We start from the raw sequence: 24,045 nt of genomic DNA, 5'->3' as shown, positions 1-24,045 counted from the left end.
AGTGCCCTGTGCCCCCCAGCCCCACCGCCTGCTCCTCCCTAGCTGCCCCCATGAGCCCCAGGGCAGCGTGGGGGCCCCTACTCCAGGCTCCGGGGCGGGGGTGGTGGCAGTGCCAGCTCTACAGGTGGCAGCCCAGCGCTGGAGCCCACCCGAGGGCCATGCCTGTCTCGCCGGGAGTGCGGGGAGCCCCGGGAGGCAGCAGCAGCCCCAGTCCCCTCCGCAGGCCCCTTCCCCCTCGCCCCGTTAATCCAGCTCAGCTGAGGATGCCGAGGTCAGGCTCTGGCACGGAGAAACAGCGTCTTAAAGGGGAACGAGTGCTCGCAGCCATCCCCCGGGGAGCCCATCCCCAAGGGATCCTGCTGCTGGGGTCCCCACACAGCACCTTGGCTTTCCAGCTGCCTGCAGCTCCTCTCTGCTCAGGGCAGTGCTGAAAGGGCCGTGTTGGGGACCCCGGGCTGAGCGTGTCCCTCCTGCCCTCGCTGGGTGCCGGGGCCCTGCCACCTGCATTCCTGCTGCCCCTTAATGCCCGTCTCCGTCCCTAAGCAGGGGAGAAAGGGGCCATTGTTCAGGGGTTTTGAGGGAAGAGTGTGGACACCGGAGCTCCGTGGGGTTGGAAAGGCTCCTTTGGCCACCTGCAGCCACATCTCCCTTGCTCCAGGCGAGCCCAGAGTGGTTCTGTTCCATGGGTGCTCCTGGGGCTCCACCAGTGGCAGCTCCCCACCCAGAGACAAAACACACGCACCCAACGCCCTGTTCAAGCTCAAATTTATTCCTGCACGAGTCTCCCTTGTATGAGACACTTCCCACCCGTCTTGCTTACACAGTAAACAAGCCACCTGCCAAGCAGCATCGCTGCCCCAGCCCAGCTCTGCCGTGGGCAGCACCCCTCCGTTCCCATCCTGCTCCCCCGAGCCCCGCTGGGATGCCCCAGGCTGGGCAGGATGCTGGTGCCAGCGCTCAGCCCGTGCCCGCAGGGCAGAGAGGGCGAAGCCGGCCGGGTGTGGGTTGGATGGAGCTGCCTCGAGGGCTGGGATGGTGCCCGTGTCTCCTCCCGCTGCACCTCAGGCAAGGCAGGACGGGGAGGAGAATAAATTAAAGGCTAAAAAGGCCACTGGCATTTGCTAGCTGGAGGACAGAGCAGCAGGGCGGGTCCCCGGGCACCCAGGAGGGCTCCTGATCACAGGGAGAAAAAAGCCCCGATTGCAGATGGTCCCGGAAAGCCACCGTCCTCCCCTCCCTCTCTGTGTGACCCCCGCGGCCCCCCCGCTCCCCTAAATGGTTTAAGGCACCGTCGTATGAGGAGGCAGGTAAAAACCTACCCGGAGCAGCCCCGGCACGAGTCCCTGGAGAGGCAGGAAGCAGCGGGGGGCTCCAGGTTGAAGCAAAGTCCATTATAAATACATAGAAATTCCACAAAATGTTTTCCTCCCTCCTGTCCGTGAGTCTGGGCTCAGGCTGCTTTGAGGAGTGTGTGGGGCAGCTGCAGGGGATGTGCTGCCTGGGCCAGCATGGAGGCCACCAGAGGGCTGGAGTCCTTTGCCAGGAGGTTTGGAAGTGCTGGGAGGAGATCGGGAGCAGTTCACAAATCCTCTGGGACGGCCAAGCGGATACAGGAGTGGCAAGAGGTCAGGAGGGATGTGTGAGGCTCTCCTGGGTGCTGTCCCAGGGGAGAAGAGGTCCTGGTTGAGTCAATGGGACAGGTGGCCCCATTCCTGTAGAGTCCCTTGCTCAGGATTTTTATTACACACCAAAAAAAAAGAAAAAAAAGAAAAAAAAAAGAAAAACAAAAGGAAAAAAAAGAAACAAAAAAGATAAAAAAGAAAAAAAGAGGAAAAAATAAAAAGAAAAAGAGGAAAAAAATAAAAGAAATTAAAACCCCGAGGTAAAAACCAAATGCCAGCAATCAGAAGGTGTCTGAGCTGCCTGAGCCCTGTCCTGTCACGAGTCCCTCCTCAGTTCGGAGCTGGGATGTCCTTGCCCGGGCTCTGCTCCTGGCTGTCCCCAGCCTCCCTCTGCAGCCACCTCGGGGGCATCTCCTCTTCGCCTCCCCCTTGCTCTGGGGGGTTGAACACCTGAACCCTGGCGGAGCCGGCTCTGAGGGGTGGCCCAGGGCTTCCCCAGGGAGGCAGGGCTGGCTACATGCGGGAGGACGGGCTGGCCAGCTCGTAGAAGAGCAGGTAGGCATCGCTGCTGCGCACGTGGCTCGAGGACATCGGGGTGACGCTGCGGAGAGGGGAAGGGGACAGCTGTGAGCAGCAGGGATGGGATGCCCTGAGCAGGGGGGTCCCTGCTCGCTCGTCCCACCCCAGGCTCACCGGGAGTCGTTGAAGGTGTGCCACTCGCTGGACACAGGGCTCTTGCAGTAGGCTGTGTAGTGTCCCCCCATGGTGGTGCCCGAGTGGTTGGAGACGGCGTAGAGATTGTAAACGGCGTGGTCTGTGGGGAGCAGGGGGGATGCTCAGCCCTGCTGCCCCACAAAGGGCCAGCACAGAGCCCCCCACCACACCAGCAGCTCCAGCAGCCTGGATTCCACGCCTCCCACCCCTCTGCCCCCCACCAGCTGGGGACGTGAGGAGCCCAGCAGTGCCCAGGAGCTCAGGGCTGGGGTTAGAGGCAAGCAGGGGCTGGGACTCACTGCAGCTCTGCGAGGCGAATTCCCGCAGGTCCAGGTCCTTCAGCGGGAAGTTGACGAAGGTGGTGAGTTTGCTGCTTCGTATCCTGGACTCGGAGAAGCGCTTCAGGTCTGGAGGGTCACGTCAAGGAGACAAAGAGACAAAGGGGAGCCTGCAATAACCCATCCCTGCCCCCCACAACAGCCCCTGTCCCCATCCCTCTGCCCAAGGGATACGAAGCACCAGGATCTTGGGGAACTTCTGGATGCTGAATTTTTTTGTGCACCTTGTCCTGGCTTTGCAGCGACAACACGTCTGTGGGAGAAAACAGCACAAACAGGAGGGTGAGGGCACTGCCCACAGTCCTGGCAACACAAGCACAGAGGGAAAGGGGCCCAGCCTGCCACGGGAGCCCCTCTGCCCTGTACCGGTTTCTCGTCCCCATCCAGCACGTCCTCTTTGGTGAAGAGCCGGAGGCAATCCATGAGCGTCACCTCCCCATAGCCTTTCTGTGGGAGTACAGAGATGGTTAGGGACAGGCAGCGTGGGACAGGCAGCGTGGAACAGGGATCACTGGGGCTCCCTCACCTTGGGGATGGGCAGGGACAGGTCCCAGAAGGGGTCGAAGGCTGTGGAGCAGTAGCCGCACTCGCTGCAGGTCAGAGAGCTCTTCAGCTGCCCAACGAAGAGGTCTGGTGGGGTGGGACAGAGCAGGGTGAGAGCCCTGGTTCCCCCCTGGCTCCCAGCCCAGCTCTGTCCTCCCTTCCCCCAGGCCTGCTCACCGCTGATGCGGCTGTCCTCCCTCTCCTGGTACCTCCTCCACATCTGCCGGCTCTTCTCGTCGTCACTGCAAGGATGGGGACACAGCAGGGCACTGAGCACGGCCTGGGGGACACCAGCCCCGCCGCCCAGCCCAGAGGGACCTGTGAGGTCACTGTCCCCGGGTCACTGCCTCTTCTGGGGCTTGTGCAGTGCCAGCACTTACGGGAGGTGATCCAGGGTGTCGGTGCTGGCCCGGGGCCGCACCAGCACACGGTTGACCTCGCTGTGCAGCCCGTCCAGCAGGAACCGCAGGAATTCCTGTGCATCCTGCTGGCTGCAAGACACGGGGCATGGCCAGTGAGAGGCTGCAGGGGGCTCAGCTCCCCCCACCCCCCTGCAGCCACCCCCCCTTACTTGTAGCCGACGAAGCGTGGGGCGTATCTCTGGATCTGCGTCTTGAACTCGGAGGGGCTCACGCTCTCGTTGGGGGATGAGGTCCAGAGCAGCTGAATCAGCTTTGCAAACTCTGCAGGCAGAGAGGTGGGTCAGCAGAGGAGGTGGCACGGCCATGTCCCCATGGGGACAGCTCAAGGCCACACTCTGGGGTCTCACAGCCTGATCCTCCACTGGCTGGGCAGCCCAAGGAGGAGCATGGAGCTCTGGGTGGGTGTCCCGCAGGATGTGGGGTGTCGCAGGGATGTGCTGCAGGGATGTGCTGCAGGAATTGCTGCAGGGAAGCCCCCGCAGTCACCGGGGGCCAGGCTGGGCAGTTACCTGACATGAGCGCTGTGCGCATGCGGCTGTTGTTGTTGAGGTCCCGCAGGTACTGGTTCTGCAGGCAGTAATCCCGCAGCTCCTTGGTGTTGCTCAGGCACTGCAGGATGGAGTTCATGAAGCACTGGGGGAGGCAGAAGAGAAAACCATGGCAACGGGAAGCAGAGGGAGGCAGGCCATGGCAGGGGGACACCTGGGCCAGGCACAGGACAGGGGAAGATTCTCCCCAGGCAGCGCCGTGGGGAGAGGGGTGCAGGGAGCTGCCAGGGTGAGGGTGGGGTGCTGGGGGTGAGGTGAAGGGACGGAGCTCCCCCTGCCTCACAGATGTGCCTGGTGTGAGCCGCAGCCCTGGGGACACACTCACCGTGTTGCCGAGGTTCCGCAGGCCGGTCAGCCCCTGCACGGCCTTGGAGCTCTGCAGAGAGAGGGAACAGTGCTGGGAGGGTGGCGAGCTGGCCATGCCTGTGGGCAGCCCAGCGAGGCCATGGTGTCACAGACCTGCCTGTGGAGCAGACCCTCAGGTGCAAGGAGAGGCCCCATCCCGCTGTGACATCATGGGCAGAGCCAGCCCCGAGCAGCTCTCTGGGTCAAGGACCTGGTGACAAACCATGGCTGGCCTGCCACATCCTGCTCGCCCAGGACTATGCACAGGGCTCAAAGTTCTCCCTGCCTGGCAATGCTTTTGCCCCATGCCCTGGATTGCAAGTCAGGCTGGCAGCCCAGGCTGCCTCCCCTGGGGACACCGGGGCATGGCAGTGCCCTGTGCCTGCCCCACGCTGCAGGAGGAGCACAGCGCCCTGTCACCGCATGCCTGCCTCATGCCAGGTGTCCATCCCCTCCAGGACACCCTGCACAAGCGCAGCCCAGACTTTGGCACGGCTGTCTTGCAGGATAAAGTCCACCTAGGAAAGTGCAAGCCCAGCCCTGTCACAGCCAGCCCAGGGAACAGGGCTGTGTGCCCAGTGGTGCCTTCCCAGCCCTGGCTGTGCTGCACCTGTGCCATGGGGTGGCAATTCCAGGTGCTCCAGGTGCTCCCTGAGCCAGGAAAAGCAAAGATGGCCATGGGCAGCTGGATGCTGGGGCTGGGAACCATCATCACTCTTTGCTGGAGAGACCAAGAGCACAGAGGGGTTTAGGGTGCCACCACCCCTCTGCCAGCATGCAGGACAGGATGCTGGTGGGGGGCACTGGTGGGAGCCCAGGGGTCCTGCTCCCAGCCCTGCAGAGGGGAGCAGCAGGATGAGCAGGAGCAGGGTGGGGGGTCTGACAGGGCCTGCAGGGACAGACTGCTGATGGTGCTCCTCCAGATGCCCAGGATTTAAGGATCCTGAGGCAAACGCCCCAGCTGCCCACCTGAGGCTTGAGGAGGAGGAGAGGAGGCGAGAGGAGGGGAGGGGGCCCAGCAGCTCCGAAATAGCAGCAGCTGGTGTGTGTGTGGGAGGTGCTGAGCACCCAGCCCTGACAGCAGCCCAAAATAACCCAGATCCAGTTACATGTGCTCCTTAGCGACGGTGCAGGCATCACCCACCGCGGCAGGGACCGGCTCCAGCGGGGACCCGGCCGCCCTGCGTGGGCACACTTGGCACTGCTGGACTGACCAACTGCCCTCTATGCCATCGGATGCCCCTGCAGTGCCCAGAGCACAGAGTTGTCCCCAGATGTGGCTGCCCATGGCTGTCAGTGCCAGGGGGCTGTCCAAAAGTGCCAGGCAACTCCTCGGTGCCTTCTTGGGCTGGGGGCAGGCTCAGTTGGGCACATGGTGCCAGCAGGATGTGACAGGTCAGTGCCACCCCAAGGCTGGAGGAGCTGGCCTGGCTCTGGTCCCTGAGCAGATGGCAGCAGGAGAGGTGGGCCTGTGTCCCAACAGCCTACATCCATCCCTTGGAGGATCTGAGCCCCAAGGCCCTGCTCGTGTCCCCACCACTACTCCAGGGAAGGTCACGGTGCCAAGGGTGAGCAGCAACCCCCGGGAGCTGCCCCAGTGTGCCCCAGCCCTCCCCACCAGGACATGCTTGTCCAGTTGCCCTGGTTGGGCAGCTCCTGCCGTGTGCCAGGAGGGACCGGCCAGTCCTGCCCATGTGGGTGCAAACCTCCCCACAGATCCTGCATTCCCCCACAGCCAGGTCCCAGGCTGTCCTCCCAGAGCCTGGAACGAACCCAGGGTAGGAGGCTGAGGAGGGGGTGTCAGGTTCTCCTCTAGCGTGGCACAAGCCCTGTGTGCACCGAGGTGTTATTTCCCCCTCTGGATTTCCCTCCCCTGGGTGACTCAACTCCAGCTAATCCCCCTCTCCCGTACAGGGCTTTATCTAGGACACGACATGCTCAGAGGCGGTGAAGGAGAGCTGGCTCACGCGGCGCGGCTGGGGACTCCCCGAGGCTGCACCGCAGGATGGGGACAAGGGACAGGCGGTGGGGACAAGGGACAAGATCCTGACCGTCCTGCCCCATCCAGGTCCGCATGCCAGGAGCCTGTTGGGGCAGCAGGAGAACCAGAGCAGCCAGACTTACATAAGTGCTCAGACCTTGCCCTCCTTGCCCCTTGCGCTGCCATCCCTGCAGGAGAGATCTGTCCCGGCACTGTGGCCCCGGGGACAGCCACGTTCACTGATGGCCCTGCCAAGGGGCTCAATGTGGCCAGCAGACCCTTCCTTGTGGTGGGACACGGGGACCTGGCCAAGGTCACCGCAAGGGCAGGGCCGGGAGAGGAACCCAGGTGTCCTGACACGTGCAGTTCACCTGCTCCCTGCCATCCTGTGGGACACTGGGACACGCCGTCCCCACAGGCAGGTGGGAGGGCACCCACCCCCAGACACCCCATCCTCGGGCACAGGGGATGGCACAGGGCATTCCATGCTCCCCAGGGCGGGCAGGGGGTGCCCCTTTCTCTGCCCTCAAGCCGGGGGACGGGGGCTGCGGGCATCTCGTACCTTGGTCTTGTTGAGGACGAGCCCGACGAAGGTGGAGACCAGCAGGGACCCCGGCATGGAGGTGCGGGGCCGCAGGTCCTTGTGAAGGTCGGGGAGCGCGGGGGGCTCCTCGGGCAGCGTCACCGTGTAGGAGTCCCTCATTGTGGCCCCGGCGGGCACGGCAGGACGGCGGGGAGCAGCCGCGGGCAGCGGGGTGCCAGGGGACACCGGCCGGGCTGCCCTCGCCCGGGGCCGGCTGCAGCCGGGGCCGCGGGGTCAGGTGCGGAGCCCCCCGTGCTGGGCGTGCGGGGCCGGAGCCGGTGCCGGCTGCGGGGCTGACGGCACCTGAGCGGCTCTGACATCAAATGGGTGGAGAGGCGGCAGCCGGGCTCGGTGACGGCTCGGTGACGGCTCGGTGACGGCCAGCCCCCGCGCACCGCGTGGTACAGCGCGCCGGGAGCCAGGGGGGCCCGCGAGGGGCGGCTCTGCCCCGGGGACACGCTCCGGAACCGGGCGGCGACACCGCCCCTGCTCCGGGGGGCTGCGGGGGGCCGCGGTGACCCCTCGGCATCTCTCTCAGCGGGGCTCCCTGCGCTCCCGTACCCCGACACCGGCACCGTGCGCACACAGCGGGAGCAACGGGGAACTGGAGAGAGGCGGCAGCCGGAGCAGAGCCTGCCCCCCCCCCCAGTGCTCCCCCCGTGCTCGCAGCTCGGCGTGCCCAGGGCTGGTGGCACCGGCGGTCTGGGACCGGGCACGTTGTGCTCTGGGCAGCCACTAGGCAGGGAGTGGGGCTCCCCAGCTGGGGGTAACTTGCCAAAATTGCCTTGGTAAATGTGGCACAGTCCCACAACCTGTGGGTGCAGGGGGTGCCTATATCCAGAGAGGAACTGCGGGCTGCCAGACAGGGTTGTGGGGCTCCCGGGCATGTGCCTTTCCTGCAGTGCCAATGCCAGGTTTCCAGGCAGTGACATTTTGGGGGAACTCCCCTCTTTGGGAGATGCATTAGAGCTGAGCTCAGATATTTCAGTGCCTTGCACTGGGGAAAAACTCCCCGCTATTCCTACGTGGAGCAAAGACCCCACCTGGTGTCTCCCCTCGGTAAACTGAGGCAAGGCACGGGCAGGGCTCCAGCTCTTCTCCTGCAGCAAGGGCAGATGCGGATACTGGCAGGGAGCCCGGGTGTCCTGCGTCCTAGTCCTGCGTCTCCCGCTGCTTCACCCCTCTGACCGCGGCAGGACGAGCTCCGGAGCCCTGCGCCTGCTGTGCGTGCCCAGGTGTTTCTCTACCTGCTCAGGGAAATTTCCATGGGCAAACAGGGCAGGGAGTGCGATTGGGCTGCTCTGACAGAGCCACAGCCTCCAGCCTCACCGAGAGGGCTCTAAGCAAAGCCTCCTTTCCTCCTCTGGAGCCCCCAAAACACTCCCATCCAGAGGCAGGGGCTGCTGAATCCTGCTGGCTGCAGATGCAGCCTCTCTGTCAAGCAGAACTCGGCACAGCCAGCGGAGGGGCTGGCTGGGGACGGAGGGAGGGGAGGGAGGAAGGGAGGGAGACTATTTTTGGCACCAGCAAAAATATCTGAGGAGGCATCTTGCAGCGTTATTCATCTGCAGGGCTCTTTTGCATCACAACGGGAGGGCTGTCGTAAGCGGGGCCTGCGCGTGCTCACACGTGTGTACATGTACACACCCCGTGCTGTGTACGGCGTACACACACGGGGACACGGTGTGCACGCCGTGGCACACACCCTACTGCCCTGCCTGGGTGCCCTGCCTTGCCCAGGGGCACAGCCTGGGCCTCCAGGCTGTGGCACAGCTCCCCAAAATCCCGGGCTCCTGCCACCCTGCCTGGCAGTGCAGGTGGTACCACAGGGGCAGGATGGGCACAGCCAGCCCCGAGTGCTGTGCAGGGAGCTGGGGCAGCTCACCCCGTGGGGATGCACCGTGCTGGCTGAGCCGGTTCCATGGCAAGAGGGCGGTTCAGCCACATCCCGTGTTGAACCTCGTGCCCCGGTGACATCGAGTGCCCCGGGCCAAGGACCAAATTCCCCTCCAGCCAGAGAGCAGCTCTCAGGCTCTGTGGGCGAGGCTGGAGCGAGAGAGAGAAGGGTAGACCTGGTGGGATGGCATGACCCAGAGCAGGTCCCTGCCCTCAGCTGACCCCCCTGCAGCGGTGACCTTCTGCCGCGGGCAGAGGTTGCCACAGGCCCGGTTGGCACCGCGGCAGCAGGCAGGGCCAGCCAGCACTGGCAGCGCTCCAGGGACGTCAGCTGCTCAGGATGGGACTGCGGAGAGCTGCTGGCAGTTTTGTGGGTGGCCCTGGCCTTCTGACCCTATGTACACCCGGGGTGGTTAATGGGCCGGCACAGCTCCAGCCCTGCCCCTCACCAGACTGCCCTTCCCAGGAGCCAGCACGGCCCTGCAGCTCCACAGGCACAGCCCCTCACTGGAACCGCACCTTTGCACACCTCCCTTTGCCCACGGGGTAAACTGAAGCACGAAGTGATGGTGAGGGGAGGGACACATGGAGACACCCTCAGTCCTGGCTGCAAACCCCTCTGGATGGCGGTTTCTGTGGCGCAGAGGCAGGAGGCGGCGATGGAAAAAGGGATGGGAGGAGGTGTGGGGCCAGCCCTGCTGTGGCCTGGCTGCGTCAGGAGCGGGTGCTGCTGACACTGCCCTCGAGGCTGGGCAATGGGGCAGAACGGATGGCAGCTCTGGGGCTGCAGCCTGCACTTGTTTCCGGCACCTGGCACGGCCGCAGGCAGCCAACTCTGGTTTACGACCGGGACATTTGTGTCCCGGCTTGGGAAAGGGAGGGAATAAACCACAGCAGTGGAAAATAGCAGGTGTGCCCATCAAAGCACCAAGGAAACCTAAGCCAGTGTCACTGACCTGGCCTGCCCTGGCATGGCTGTCTGTCCCAGCGCCCTTTGCCACCTTTGCCACCCATCAGCCCAGGCTGTGTTCACATGCAGACTGTGGGTTGGGCTTGCACAGTCCCTGCTGCCCCACAGGCACCCCATGGGAGCAGGCTGGCACCCCACACAACTGTGTGTGGGCACATGGGCTGGGAACCCTGCAGTGGCAGTGTCGGCTTTAGCGAGAGCCAGTGGCTGCAGCAGCTGCTGGATCCCCCCTTGGTGCCCCCCAGCAGGGCCTGGTGTGGGAGGGGGAGGCAAGAATTCCCTGATCCTCCACTCCCCTGACTCACCAGCCTGCTCCCTCACCCCAGGACTGGGGGCCAGGCACGAGGCGGGTGGGCACAGGGAGTCCCACACCACAGCAGGGCACTGCTGAAGGTGGTTCTGTGTGGAAGGGGCACAGGGAAGGGTGTGGGGGCACTGGCTTCAAAGGGAAAAATTGGTGGGGGATTCTTTACTGCTTCCCTGTGAGCAGGACAGGATTTCTTGTGGTTCAGTGGATGGTGGTGGGACAGAGACGCAGGGAAGCCAGGGGGAGGTCAGACCATGGGAGAATGGAGGGTGACTGGAAAGACAGCGGGAGACAATGCAGGCAGAGCCTGGCCAGATCTTGGAAGGAAACCTGAGTGGAAAATTACCAGGCTGCTCCCCTGCACGGGCTGTGTGTGCAGTGCCTGCTCCCGGCCCGGGCTGGGGCTCAGGGGAAGCTGCAGCACTGATGGAGACGTGGGGCACCGAGCACCTGCCACCACGTGTGGTGCTGCCCGGAGCAGCACTGCCATGGGGAACCCCCTGCTGCCACACGGGCTGGGTCACAGGGCCCCAAACTGGCAGCAGTGGATGGTGCCAGGGAACTGGCATTGTTGGGCACCGAGTCACTGTGGCAGAGCCAGCACCAGCCAAACCAGCTGTCCCAGCAGGATGAGTGCCCAGCCTGCCCATGTCACCTTCCCTATCTAGGATGAGGCAGCAGGAAATCCTCGTCAGCCCCACATGGGACCCATCAGCTGCTGTCACATGCATGCAGAAAGTGCAGCGGGCACAATCCTGGGCACAGGCTGATCCTGCCTCCTTGGGGAGTGTGCCCTGCAGCACAGCCCCTCAGAGGACACCCGCTTGCCCGCACACGGCTGCCTCAGCAGCTCCAGCAGGGACTGCTGCGCCAGCAAGGGCATCCCAGAGGGTCACACACAAAAACTGAGGCACAGAGCAGCGCACCCAGGTTCCCAGGCAGAGCACGGGTGCCTCAGGCTCCTCATCTCACCACAAGCACAGCCCACATCCCCCCCCATCACAGCTGTGTCCCCCACCCCCAGGCAGCCCCACGTACCGTGGGGTCCTGGGCGGACACGTCGCAGCGCTCGTCGCTCCTCTCGCAGGGCTGGCTGACACAGCGCGTGCCCGACGGTGGCAGGGTGGCCTCAGAGGGGCTGAGGTGGCCGGTGGAGAGGCTGCCATGGTGGCTTTTCCTCCCGTAGCTCTCCAGGTAGCCACGGACATAGTCAGAGTGCGTGGCAGCCTGGTAGAGACCCTGCAGGTTGCCGGGCTCCGTCCGGGTGCGGGTGCTGAGCGCGCCGGCCGCGGGCAGGTAGGCGCTGTCTGAGGTGTGCAGCCCCGAGAACTCCCGCGCCAGGTCCGAGTGGCTGATGGATTTGTGGCGGCTGAGGGGCGCTGCGGAGGGCAGGTAGCCCGTGGGGCTGCCGGGGGTGCCGGTGAAGGTGTAGCAGGCACCCCCGCTGAGCCCAGCGCCGGGTGGCCGCGGCTGCGTGCGGAGGTACGAGGGGCTCAGGCGGATGCTGGGGTCGGGGTACAGCCGGCCGCTGTCATAGCCACTGGTGGGGGACAGCCCCCCGGCGTGGTGGTAGCGGGGGGAGGGCAGGTAGCTGGCTTTGAAGCCGATTTTGTCGCTGTCTGCGTAGGCGGTGGACAGGGTGGATCCATAGGAGCTGTAGGAGCTGTAGCCGCTGGGCACTTTGCTGTAGGTGCTCTCGGCATAGCGGGAGGAGTCCACGTATCGCTTCAGGGTGGAGGAGAGCTGGGACATGCTGCAGGCTGGGGCTCAGCAGGCTGTCCTGGAGGCATCGGCTGCAAGGGAAGAGCCCAGGGATCAGTTCCACAGGCCCTGGTCAGCACAACAGGGCACCCACCAGCTCCCACCCAGCAGCTCCTGCCTCCCCTGGAGATCCTGGGAGACAGAGGGCACCCAGGGGCTGTGGGTGACAGTGTGGCCATGGCTCCTGCCACCTGCCAGCCTTCCTGGGGAGCCTGGGACAGCAGAACCCGGCTGGCACTGCCACCTCCATGTCCCCGGGCACCTCAAACCACAGAAGGGAGCCCCATGGCACCCAACATCCCCACAGACACCAAGGAACTGCAGCAGTCACCTCTGTCCCAGCTCTGGCATCCCTGCCACACCATCCCGAGGCTGTCTCACTCTTGGGTCTGGAGAGATATCCCCAGTGCCTCCTCCAGGTGGGAGGCAGTGCCCTGGTCACAGGAGGATGCTCAGGCCCAGCTCTGGCTGAGACAGGCAGCCGGGATGGGCTGATCCAGCCAGCACCTTCCCCTGGTTACTCACAGGGAGTGCTGGGGCTTGGCAAGGCGCTGGCACTTCAGTGAGAGGGAAACTGAGGCAAGGTCAGCATCTGAGCAGCTTTCCTGTCTCCCTGCCATGGCTGTGCCCCGTGTGCCCCATCAGTAACTCAAGCCAAGAGTCCTCCTGGTGAGGCGGCAGCTGTGCCCCTGCCAGCCGGGCAGAGCCAGCACTCTGTCCCCACAGAGAGCTGGTGGCTCCCCACACAGGGCAGGAGAGGAGCACACAGAGACAGGGACAGAGGCCCCCAGAGCACACACAGAGCCAACCCAGAGCAGGGACAGGGCAGCGTGGCAGCCAGCAGTCCCCAAACACGGGCCGTCAGGAGCTGGAGGAGAGTTTGCCCTCAGCACCCCGGCTGGCAGGCTGGTGGCTGGATCCCTACCTGTGATGGGGCTGTGGGTGGCACTGGGGCAGGCAGGGCCCAGCTGAGCTCCTCTGCCCCGGCGCTGCTGGTGCTCAGCTCCCGGGGTGACTGGTGTCCCTTCCCTGGCAGGACAGTGGCTCATGTGGCTCTGAGAGTCTCCAGTCACCCGGGAGATGACCCTGATTCAAAGGCTTTTCCCAGCCCAGCCGGGGCGGGCTCTGGCCCGGCTCCAAGCCAGGAGGTGCCGGAGTCTGCGCCTGGCCCGTCCCTTGCAGCACCGAAGGTGCACCCGGGCTTGGGGACGGGCGCTGGATCGCGGCACGAGGAGCCACCGCGGGTCACTGCCAGCCTGGCCCTGGGGGGACACAGCCTCCTGCTCAGAGCCCCGCAGGCTCAGCGTGGAAACGCCCCGGGAATACTTCTAGCAGGGGGTGGTGAGAGACAGCAGCCAGCCCCCGTGGGCTCCTGGCGGGCAGTCTGGCTTTGCAGCCAGCCGGCTGCATCCCGGGCGCTATTTTAACTGCCCAGGGAGCAGCCATCCCACCGCGGAGAGGGAAATATTTACAAGCAGCAGCGAGGTGGAGCGCACAGACCTGTTTGGGGACGGAGGCTGAAGGGTGAATAATCTGCTCCGGGGCAAGGGCGCCACGAAACACCCAGCTCGGCTCTTCCCAGCCTGGCTGCGGCCGCCCTCACCAGGACCAGGGCTCTGCTAGTCAGGATTTGACATGGACAGTGGGGAATTTCGCTCACAGGGAGTGGGACCCCAGCCAAGAGACTGGCACTCGAGTGCCAGGATGGGAATGACGGAGCCCCTGGGCTCCCAGGGAGCAGCACATGCCTGGCTGCCTGCCCTGCTGGGGCACGGAGCAGCCTGGCACAGCGACTGCCCCTGCTCCCCCATCCTCCTCGCCAGCAGAGATGATCTTGGCCTGGGACAGTGCCAGGACAGCCCCACGCCATCATCCTCTGCCCGGTGCCCACGCTCTCGCCTGGCACCAGCAGCATCAGAAGAGCACCAGTTTGGGAACAGGAGGGCAGCAGGAGCTCCTGGCAGCAGGACAGGGCAACACCTGCCCTGGGGATGCAGAGCAGCTGATGGAAGGATGCAGGGTCAGGAGCCGGCACCGGCCCAGACATGGGAGCTATCCCATTCCTTGAGAAGAGAGGCCTTACCATGGAGGAATGTCACATCTGCCAGGCTTGCCTGTGCTTCCAAGTCCCCATGTCACATCCTAGCAGACCCCAGGGCGGCAGGAGAGCGGAGCGTACCAGGAGCCAGAGGAGCTGAGGGGGTGTGAGAAAACCCCGGTTCCTCCCAGCGCTTCCTGGGCTGCCTGGCCCCTCCCTACCCGTCATTGTGCTGAGCTTTCCTGCTGCCTGGCAAAGCCTTGGGGCCGGCACGGCTGAGTCAGGCCTCCTGCACCCTCATCATCCTCCCGGGGTGTCAGGGGAAGCTGAGGCACAGGAATGTCCGGTCTGTGCTCACGGGGCCAGGCAGGAGCGGTGCCACCACATGGGAGAGGGACACCACGGGGCTGCTCTGGGCACTCGGGAGTCCTGCCCTGGCCTTCCCTGGGAATCTCAGCTCAAAGTGAGGAGGCAAAACCTTTATGCTGAAAGCAGAGAAGCAGACCCCCGGTCTGTCCCCAGCGGCTGTCCTGCCCGTGTCCAGTGGCAGGTGTCTCCTCTGTCCTGCCCATGCCTGGTGGCAGCTGTCCCCCTCGGTGGCCACAGAGCCCCAGAGCAGGCTCAGCTCAGCTTACACAGTGCTGGCTTCATCCAAGGTGTCACAGCACAGCTGCTTCTCGCTTACGCAGGCTCGGAGCTGTGTTCCCTGTCCCCTGAGACACAATGTCCCAGCCTGGAGGTTACGTGGGAGCTCCCAAGACTCTGCCGTGGCGGAGGCAGAGAGGGGACCCTGTGTGAGGCACTTTGCACACTTCAGGGTACAAATGCTTTGGGGTTGAGTGGCTCTGTGTCCAGCTGAGTGTGCCAGTGGGCTGGGACAACCTCCTGCCCATTCCCTGAGGCACAGAATCCCTCCTGGTGTCCATTTCCCTCTAGGAAGGATGACCCCAAGCAGCCCTGGGGGGAATGTGCCACAAAATGTTTGCTCCCTGGAAGGGACTGGAGTGACCCTCATTGACAGATGGGGACTGCAGTGCCTCTGTCACAGCCCAGCTCCTGCGTTGCCCCCCATGACTCCCACCCCCCAAAGTGACAGGCCCTGCCCAAGGTGACTCACCCATCTGGGGCCAGCCTGGCCAGGGCCCTTCCTCTGCCAGCCCTGGGCCTGAGAACCCCTCAAGCTCACCCCACAGTGCGGGGAGTCATCGCCCTGATCCTGCTCTGTGCTGCTGACACATGCCCACCCTGCTGCAGAACCTGTTGCTTGCTGCTCCCGGGCCACCCCCCGGGCAGCAAAACCCCAAACCCACCAGGGACCCTGATGTAAGACCAGGGGCATGAGATACTGCTTTGAGGTCTGTGGGGAGCAAAAAAAAGAAGGGACCCTCGGGCAGGTACTCAACCCACACCGGGGCACGAGGAGGGTGCCGGGGAAGGCTCGAAGCCAGGATTCTGTGTGTGAACTCAAAACCTTCTCCCTGAAGAGAAAGCTCTCCCCCGTGGTGTTATCCAGCTAAAGGAAGAGTGGGACAGTTTCTTCTGTCTCCGTGTCCCCCTCCCCGGGGCGGTGTCCCCACCTGCACTCACCTGCATGTGGTGCGGGCGGCCGATGGCTGCTCAGGGCACGGCGAGGGGCGACCAGCCAGGCATTTGGTGATGCCCTCGGGGCTGATCCTGCCTCCCTGGGGAGCTTCCCCCGGCTCCGGAGATGGGAGATGCGGAGATGGGCAGCAGCCGAACCCTTCGCAGGGGACAGGACACCCCCGGCTCAGCCCCTCCACCCTGGGAGGGAGCGCAGTGGCCGGAGGGGGCCGAGCCCGAGGGCTGTGGGGCCACGTAAAAACAGCACCGCTGAAATTCAGGGCTCAGGTTACCAGCCAGATAAATATAGTGTCTTTATCTGACCTCACAGGGCGCTGAAATGCTCCTCTCGCATTCCAGCCTGGGGAGGCTTAAAGGGGACGCGAACCCGGGGGGCCGGTGGCCCACGGCAAGGGGGTCCCGCGAGGGGAGGCTGCGGGGGCAGCGGGGGTTGTGCCAATGGAGAAGGAGGACTGAGGGTAAGCGTGAGGAAGAGATTTGGGGAGGGAGGTCGAGGTCCAGGACGGAAAGATAGAGGGAGGGTTAAGGGAGGGAGCCGGCGGGGAGGACACGACTTGGTTTGTAGGGGACAGGGAGGCACAAAAAAGGGGTGGTCGTGGCTGCCAGCAAGGTTTGGAGTGGAGCATCAGAGTGAGGGGAGGAGCTGGACTGGGTTTTGCCCCCCTTGGGGTGAGCTGTAGGGAGAAGAGCCCCCCTAAACCTTCAGCAAAGGTGGGCAGGGGGCAGCTGGCGTGGCGTGGCCACCCATCGTGGATCCATGGGGACACCAGGGCACCGCACCGGGACGCCTGACCCGCCCAGCCTACGGCACCTGCGTGGCCGTGACTCAGCGAGCACCTGTCGGGGATAATGGGAGGGATGTAATTAGGATGGCATCTTTCTCCCTCCCTCCCTCCCATCTGGCTCCAGCCCTTAAACAGGGAGGGACGCGTCGGGGCGTCGCTCTGGGAGGCGGCGCAGGGTCACCAATGGTGTTAGGGGGTGGTGGCAGTCTTCTGCTCGTGACTCCTGGTGCCAGGGCAGCACCTTGACCCTGGGCAGGGCAGTGTGTGGCTGCTCCAGAGGACACGGGAGCCCTTGGCAGCCCCCTGGCAGAGTGTGGGCACGGGGGCTCCAGCAGAGCCCTGGTGTGATGGGCACAGGAGCTTTGGGACACATGCACACCCAGGCCCCCTCCCATGGCCACCTCCATCCCTGGCAATTCTCTCCCCAGAGGATGGATGGGCCAGGACCAGATCTGGTCCCCTCTTTGCCTCCCTGCCACCACCGTGGGCAGTAGGTAGTCTCTGGGATGAGCCAGGGGTTTAGGGACAGGGATGGGGACAAAGGGTCTGAGTGCAGGGGGCCACGCTCCAGGTGGGCAGGAGGGGGTTGCCCTGCCCGGGAAAATCAAGTCTTGCCCCTCTGCCTGTCTCTCTCTTGCAGGTATTGGGGTGCTGGAGGCACAGGGGGGTTGCCTGGGAGATTGTACCCCTTGGCAGGGTCCTGGTGCCCAGCCCCACACAGCCCCTGTCCCCACCGCCGCACACACGGGCGCCTGTGGCTCCAACACACAACCTAGGTAGGGTTTTATTGTGCAGACAGAGGAACACTCCTGGATGGTAGGGTGTTTTCTTTTTTGTGTTGTTGTTGTTGTTGTTGCTTTTCATAGGGTTCTCTTTTTTTCTATTTTTTTTCCTTTTCCCTTAACAGAATTTCTTTGACGACAAGCTGTGGAAACAACTACAAATGTTCACAAAAAAATGAGACTCGAGCCGCGTCCGCGCTCTGCCGCTGGGCTCTGCGCCTGCCCCGGCGCTCACCAGCACGCCCAGGGAGCTGGGCACAGCCAGGCCTCAGCTGGGCACGGCCTCAGCAGCACTAGACAGCAAGCAAGCAGGCAGGGATGGGCAGGGGACGGGCACGGGGGTCGGAAGCAGCTCTGGAGAGGAGCAAGGAGTGGGGAGCAGCTGCTGTGTATTGCTCTCAGCCGTGGTGGCACAGCCCGGGCTGCACGGGTCGCACAGCTGGGGTTCACCCCATGCACCTGGATGCTCCTGCCTGCCTCTTCCTTTCCCTGTGCCCTCCCCTGGGTGAGGCTCCTCGGGGTCCCGTGGGCATCTGGGCAGCCCTGGGCTGGCAGATCTGAGCTGTGCTGGCCATCCCTGTCCCTGCTCTCGCCAACCCCTGGCACCATCCTGGCCTTGCCGAGGTTGTGGGCTGCCCTTCGGTCCTTTGCTGCTCCTAAAGGGAGGCAGGGAAATGCTGAAAGGGAGGAGGGAGAAGGGAGGGGGCACACGGGCTCCTCCCAGGAGCAGGGTGGGGTTGGAGGAAGACTGCTTTGCTTCTCCATGAGGAAGGACTGGGCTCCCCAGATGTTTCCTCCAGGAAGACAAGGTGCCAGTGCAGGGAAGTCCCTATGGAGACCCTGGGGTCACACTCCCAGAGTGGAACCCCCTCCCCACCAGCCAGCCTGGGTGCAGCTCTGAGGGCCCTGGGGAGGGCAGTGGGGCTGTGGCTAGCTCAGAGAGGCTCTGCTTGCCTCCACTGGTGCTGGCAGCAATTCTCTCGTCACAGCTAAGGGCTGGTCCCTGGGGAGAGCGAGTGGTGCCTGGCTCGGGCAGCCCAAAGGTACCAGATGGTGTCTGGAGGAGGCCTCACTTCCAGCTCAGCTGTAAGAAACAGATTAGGAAAAATTTGTTGCCGAAGCACATTTGCACCGAGCCCATTCCCAGGGCCCCAGAGGAGCCCTAAGGAGGCAGGGGGGGTTCATGGTGTCTCCTTGACCTGCTCCTCTCTCTCCTCCCAGCCTGCCAGGTCCAGCAGCATCCCATGGCTCCCCTGCTCACTGGGACAGGAGTCATTTTGTGCCCTCTCCCAGCCGTGGCAGCTCAGGCTGAGAGGAGCAGGGTGAGGAATCAGTCACCTGGGTGGCAGGCAGGGTGGGTGGGGACACCAAGAGCCCTGTCACCTCCAGGGGCCACGGGCACAGCACCCACCACGGGCACCCTCCGCATGCTCTCGCATCACCCCTCTCTCTTACCTGCCAATCCAGCTGTCTTTCCCCAGTTGAGAACAGGAAAACCCCAAGAGTTAAAGGGATGGGACAAGCGAGGCTGAGGCCTCCAGTGCTCCCAGCACAAGCAAACCAGCCAGCCTACGGAGCGGGGAGGCGCGATGGGAGAAGCAACGCTGCCTAGCAGAGCCACCATGCTTCGGAGCGGGGCGTGTGCGCGTGGGATGGTGGGCCTCGGCACGGGACGGTGGTTAGCGTTAATATACGGCTAAATAGAGATAACACAGAGAGGTTTCACGGCTTCCAGACGCTTCAGCTTCTCTTTCCAGGGGCTGCGAGGAAGGCGGGGTGGCTGGGGTGCTCGGTGTGTGCGTGCGTGTGTGTGCGAGCGCTGTGAGTGTGTGTGTTTCGCCTTTCACAGGGACACGAAGTCCATGGCTTGCAGGAGAGGCAGGGAAAGGAGCAGCAGCAGGAGCCACGAGGTGTTCTGGATCAAGAGGCTGAAGCCAGCGCATTTCTCCAGTTTGTCTGTGAGGAGAAGGAATGGGGAGGGAGAGAAGAGAGGCAATGAAATCCCTTGGGAACAGGGCTCAGGCCAGGAGTTCTAATGGTACTGGAACACAGCTTCTTGCCTTTGCTCTGTCACAGAAATGCAGCACACCCCATCCTGGCCTGTTTCCTTCCCAATGTGTAATAGCAATGATTTTTGGGACCCCGAGAAGCATAACCCTGCCTGTGCCTGACTGCAGTGACAAGTGGGTGGGCACCAGGTGAGACAAAGGTCTCTGCGTCTGTAGGACTGCTCCTGTGTGCTGCAGGTGTGAAGAATCCCCACTGTCCTCTCCATGGGAGGATATCTAGGCAATGTGCCTGAGGTGGGACCCAAGAGGGGCAGGAAAAGTGCTGTGAGATGGGGTAGAGTGACTCCATCTGTGAGATGAAATCCACCTGAAGGGCATGTAAGGGTGGGGACATATTTATGGAGCTCAGGGAGTTGTGGTGCTCTCTGCTGGCCCTGCCAAGCCAATGAGCAGGTGGGAAGGGCTGAGGCCAGGTGCCACTGCCTGTCTCACCTTTGATAACAGTGATGTTCTTTATCTGGTTGCCAGTGTAGTCGTTGGTGGCCCTCAGCTCACACATGTAGATGCCCTCATCGCTGGTGGTGAAGCTCTGCAGGTGGAGGCACACCAGGTTCTTGTGCATGGTGACGTTGGCTCGGCTCCGGTAGATGTTCTCGGAGACGCTGATGGTGCTGTGGATGACGTGCTTCCTGTTGTCCTTGGTGATGCTGAACTCGTAGGTCAGGGGGTTGTCGGTTTTGTTCTCATAGCGACAGTCCACGCGCAGGTTCTGGCCCAGCAGGCAGGCACTCAGGTCCTTGATCATCTGGCAGTGGGCAGCCTGGAGGACTGGGAGAGGCAGGAGGGGGTTGGGCAGGGAACAGTGAGCTCTGGGGAGGCCCATGCAGCCTCCAGGCTGCTGTGGGCCGAGCAGGGAGCAGGGAGGGATGTACCTGTCAGGATGACAGCGATGCCCACGGTGGGGTTCATCTTTCTGCTGAGGTGCCCGGTGGGGGCTGTCTCTGAGAGGGGAACCTGGGCAGGGGGAGAGAGAGGCAGTTAGCCAGGCCACTGCCCCATGGGTGTGGGCACTCGGTGGTGCAGGCTGCCCTTCTTGCACAGACGATGCTCTAGAGTCTGCTCCCCCTCACCAGTGTCTGATTCACTGCACAGAGCTGGCACTGCATCCAGCTGGGGAATCAGGCACAGTGTGTCTGCCCAGCATCACCTTTGCACGTCCCCAGGCAATGCCCCATCCACACTTTGTTTTCCCTGTCCAGATCCCCCAGCAGACATTAAATGAGCATGGCCAGACCTGCAGCAAGGCCTGCATGTCCGGCCTCCTCCCCCTTTTGCACCATGACCAGCCAAGGTTTGGACGGGTGAAACCAGGCTGCACCCCAGTGCCTGCACACCTTGACCAGGGGTCTGTGGCTCATGGTGAGGGAGCTGCCAGCTGAGGGACCCTCTTTGGGGGCCAGTGGGCGCCTGCCCTGCCAGTCCTCCAGCAGCTCCAGTGGGTGAGCTCAGCAAGGATGAGTCACTGCGATGCAGCGAGGGAAAGGGGCCAAGAGCAGTGAGGAAGAGGGACACAGCAGCTGGACAGCGAGCCAAGACCGCTGAAGGATGGCATGAAGCCTCCAGGAGCTGAGTTCAGCCTGCCTGGCCACGGGGTGGAAGGGGTTTGGGTGGCACCATCCACGATCTGGGTCCCTGCCCGGTGCCTGTCTTTCTCCAAGCTGTGTGTGTGAGTAAGGGGCCCATGATGTGCCATCCAAACGCCAGGGCTGCTGATTCCAGTCAGCCCAATGCAGCCACAAGGAATCAATTAAAGGTTTGCAGCCCGGCCAAGCGGCCACGTGGGGAATCCAGCCGCAGACATGCGGAATGGAGGGACAGCATGGGGGAGCAGCGAGGCAGCCAGGCTGAAGGACATACCAAGCATCCTGCAGTCAGCCTGCCAGGCTGGCCATGTAGGGCCAGGTCCAAGAGGGGGAGCTGATAAACCAGCCCTGCATGAATCCAGGCTGGCAGAGGGGACAACAGACCCTCAGTTTGCTCCCTCTGAATCTGGCAAAGCATCCAGGGAAGAGCTAGAAATTGCCTGTACCACTGCCAGCTGCATTTTTCTATTTCGCAATTTTTGTGTGTTTCATATAACGTTCAAAGAGGAAATACCAAACCCATTTGCTCACCCTGAAGCTCTAAAAAATCTCTTTATCCAGAACCCTAACCCTTGGCCAGGAAGAAAAATTCTTGACAACCAAGACGTTGCCAATGGGGCAAATGCTTAAACCTCTGGATTCCTAGAAACTGTCCCTCTGTCCCTTGCTTTGTCATTTCCCAGCACCAATCTGGTCCCTTTTGAATGTTCTGGGACACTATCTAGGTCATATCCCGGCTTTCCTCCAGAAAATCCACGCAAAGAAGCTCCCAGAGAGCAGGTTTTCCTCCCATCTATGTGCCCAAACACCCAGATTTTATAGGTTTTAGGTTGATAGCCCTTGGACCCCTCTTCTCCTACCAGCAGTGCTGGGAGCAGAGCAAGCCAGGTAACTCTCGCTCCTGCATGATCCCAGGGGTTTGGCGTAGGGACAGGACTCAGAGGGACAGCGGCATTCGAAGGGTTCCAGCTCTTAGAGGGCAAAGTCCAACCTGCTTGGGGTCACACCATGGGGGTACCTACCCCCTCTGCCCACCAGCGTGACAGGCTCAGGGTGACAAACGAGCTGCGGGGATGGGGACGGGAGCGTGCAGAGGCAGGCTGGTGGGCTGAGGGAACGCAGAGCCGCAGGAACCTGGCTGTGCCGGGGGGCGGCTGCCAGCAAAGGGGGTGCAGGGGTGCAAGGAGACGCGGTGCGCAGGGAAGAGCGTTCAGGCGACCCTCGAGAGGGGCAGGAGGGCTGGGGGTGGGCGAGCTCCCCCCTGCAGCAGCGCGGAGCGGGAGCGCGGCTGCGGTGCGGTCGTGCGCGCGGGCGCGCCCACCGGGAATGCCGCAGTCCCGAGCCGAGGGTGGGGGGCACCGGCACCGGGGCGAGAAGCTGAGCCCGTCCCCTCTTCCAAAGCGCTCCGTCCGGCCGAGAATCCCCCGGGCGAGGGGTGAGATGCCCCCGTGCCACCGCCGCGCCCGGCGGCTGCGGACCCTCCCCCGCCCGCAGCCCCTCTCTGCGCCCCGAGCCCAGCGGCTGCTCCCGGCCCGGCAGCGTGCGGGGCGCTGCGGGCTCTCGGTGCCTACCTGCGGGCGCTGTCCGGTGCTGCCCGCTGCCTGCGGGGCTGCCGGCGCTGTCCGGGGCTGCCCAGCGGGCTGTGGGCGCGGCGCTCCCGCAGTCTGGGCAGGGCTGGGCGGGCGGACCCAGCGAATGGGGGACCAGGAGGCGTCACTGAGGCTCGGCCCCCGGCCCTGCGGCGGGGGGCGGTGCGGGGGGGCCCTGCCTCTGCGGGACTCGGACGCCCCCGCCCCGGACAAGGGGCGCGCACTGATGCGGAAGGTGCCGTTCGCCCCCCTTATGTTCCCCAGGAAGGACGAAGCATCCCCATCGCCATGGGAACATCATTTTACGGAAGAGCTGCCAACCTTCATCTTCCCCGGCAGCGTGGGAGGTGTTTTGCTGGGAAAGGAGGATGGTTAGGAAGGGGAAAAGGAGCTTGGTGTGGGCTTCGCTGAGGAGGGGACAGGTACCATCCTCTGCCACCATATGAGTGCAGCTCAGGTGCTCCAAGAGGCCACTCTGCACCAGGTCACCACAGGTCTCCTCCATGTGGGAAATCATTGTGAATCAATGATTCACAATGCTGAATCAAAGAATCACACAATCATTTATTTTGGGAAGGATCTTTAACACCATCGAGTCCAACTGCTAACCCAACACTGCCAAATCCACTGCTAAGCCATGGCCCCAAATGTCACATCTACAGGCTCTGTCTGTGATGGCACTGGACACAGACTTTCAGTTTTCAGGCCAGTCTGGTGACAATGAGGACACAACAGGCTCCCCACAGGCTCCCATCAGCATGTTTGGGAAGGGGATAAGCTGCTTCTGCCCAGGCAAAATGGCTTTGGATCCAGAAAGCAGCCTGGGACAAGACCTCTTCCCTGCTCTTTGGCAAGGTCATGACAGCAGAGGAAGGCAGCAGCAGGGAGCTGTTTTCCCTGGGAGTTTGGGTCCAGAGGTATCCCAGGAAGGCACAGACGCACAGGATGGCCTGCCCCATGCTCTCACCTCCTCCCACAGCCCTGGCTGGGCCCTGCTAAAAGGGCTGACACTGGGAAAGTTGATATAAAAGTCATGTTCTCCTCCAGCAGAACCTGATCCCAGGTGACACCAGAGTGCTGAGGTTTTGCAAGCTCGTTGTGCAAGGGGTTTTGCTAATTCTACAGAAGCTTGGCTCTGGCTGCTCGCTCACTACATGGGCTGCAGGTGTGCTGGCCCAAACAGGGACAGCCCCCCAGGCTGGCCAGGGGGCCTGTGGTGCCCTGGGAGTGTTCAGCAGGGTCACAGTGTGCTGCCACGAGGAGGGCAAAGAGATGACCCTTGTGGCAGTAGGGAACTGAAGGCACTGTGGTAGCATGACACACCACACTGCTGGCTCAGGCTGGCAGGGCTGGCTATGGATGGGAAGAGAGGCATGGCAAAACAACAGGGAAAGATACTGAGACTGGGAGCAGATGGATGCAAGGCAAAGAGACAGACATAAGGCATGCTGCAATGTTGTCAGGGGGGAAAAATCGCTAGCACAAGGTCTACATCCTAACACAGCTGTGATGTGGGGCAGCACATGTAACCACACACACACACGGGTCCTTTTCATATTTATCCTCA

At 63.1% G+C, this 24,045-nt stretch overlaps 2 protein-coding genes across 3 annotated transcripts; both read right to left on the bottom strand.

Annotated features, from left to right (window-relative positions):
* Positions 1 to 2,000: 2,000 nt before the first annotated feature.
* Positions 2,001 to 15,909, bottom strand: USP2 (ubiquitin specific peptidase 2). Of its 2 annotated transcripts, XM_059867045.1 has the most exons (13): positions 15,656 to 15,909; positions 11,308 to 12,062; positions 4,513 to 4,563; positions 4,149 to 4,272; positions 3,789 to 3,900; positions 3,598 to 3,708; positions 3,395 to 3,459; positions 3,201 to 3,304; positions 3,041 to 3,121; positions 2,849 to 2,927; positions 2,636 to 2,743; positions 2,316 to 2,436; positions 2,001 to 2,223 (listed from the first exon to the last, which is right to left on the bottom strand). In XM_059867045.1, exons 2-13 carry the CDS (start codon positions 12,019 to 12,021, stop codon positions 2,136 to 2,138), a joined length of 1,758 nt encoding a protein of 585 aa, XP_059723028.1. In that variant the 5' UTR covers positions 12,022 to 12,062; positions 15,656 to 15,909; the 3' UTR covers positions 2,001 to 2,135. The 2 variants fall into 2 exon arrangements, with proteins under 2 accessions (XP_059723028.1, XP_059723029.1); XM_059867046.1 differs by lacking the exons at positions 11,308 to 12,062; positions 15,656 to 15,909 and adding an exon at positions 7,076 to 7,400.
* Positions 15,910 to 18,957: 3,048 nt separating this feature from the next.
* Positions 18,958 to 22,606, bottom strand: THY1 (Thy-1 cell surface antigen). Its single transcript, XM_059867047.1, has 4 exons — positions 22,461 to 22,606; positions 20,179 to 20,260; positions 19,739 to 20,074; positions 18,958 to 19,193 (listed from the first exon to the last, which is right to left on the bottom strand). The coding sequence occupies exons 2-4, from the start codon at positions 20,213 to 20,215 to the stop codon at positions 19,081 to 19,083; spliced, it is 486 nt and encodes a 161-aa protein (XP_059723030.1). The 5' UTR covers positions 20,216 to 20,260; positions 22,461 to 22,606; the 3' UTR covers positions 18,958 to 19,080.
* Positions 22,607 to 24,045: the final 1,439 nt, after the last annotated feature.

This window comes from Haemorhous mexicanus, chromosome 24 (genome assembly GCF_027477595.1).
Source record: "Haemorhous mexicanus isolate bHaeMex1 chromosome 24, bHaeMex1.pri, whole genome shotgun sequence".
NCBI classification, from domain to species: domain Eukaryota; kingdom Metazoa; phylum Chordata; class Aves; order Passeriformes; family Fringillidae; genus Haemorhous; species Haemorhous mexicanus.
Note: the sequence above shows the minus strand (reverse complement) of the source record. Positions and strands in the feature narration are given on the sequence as shown.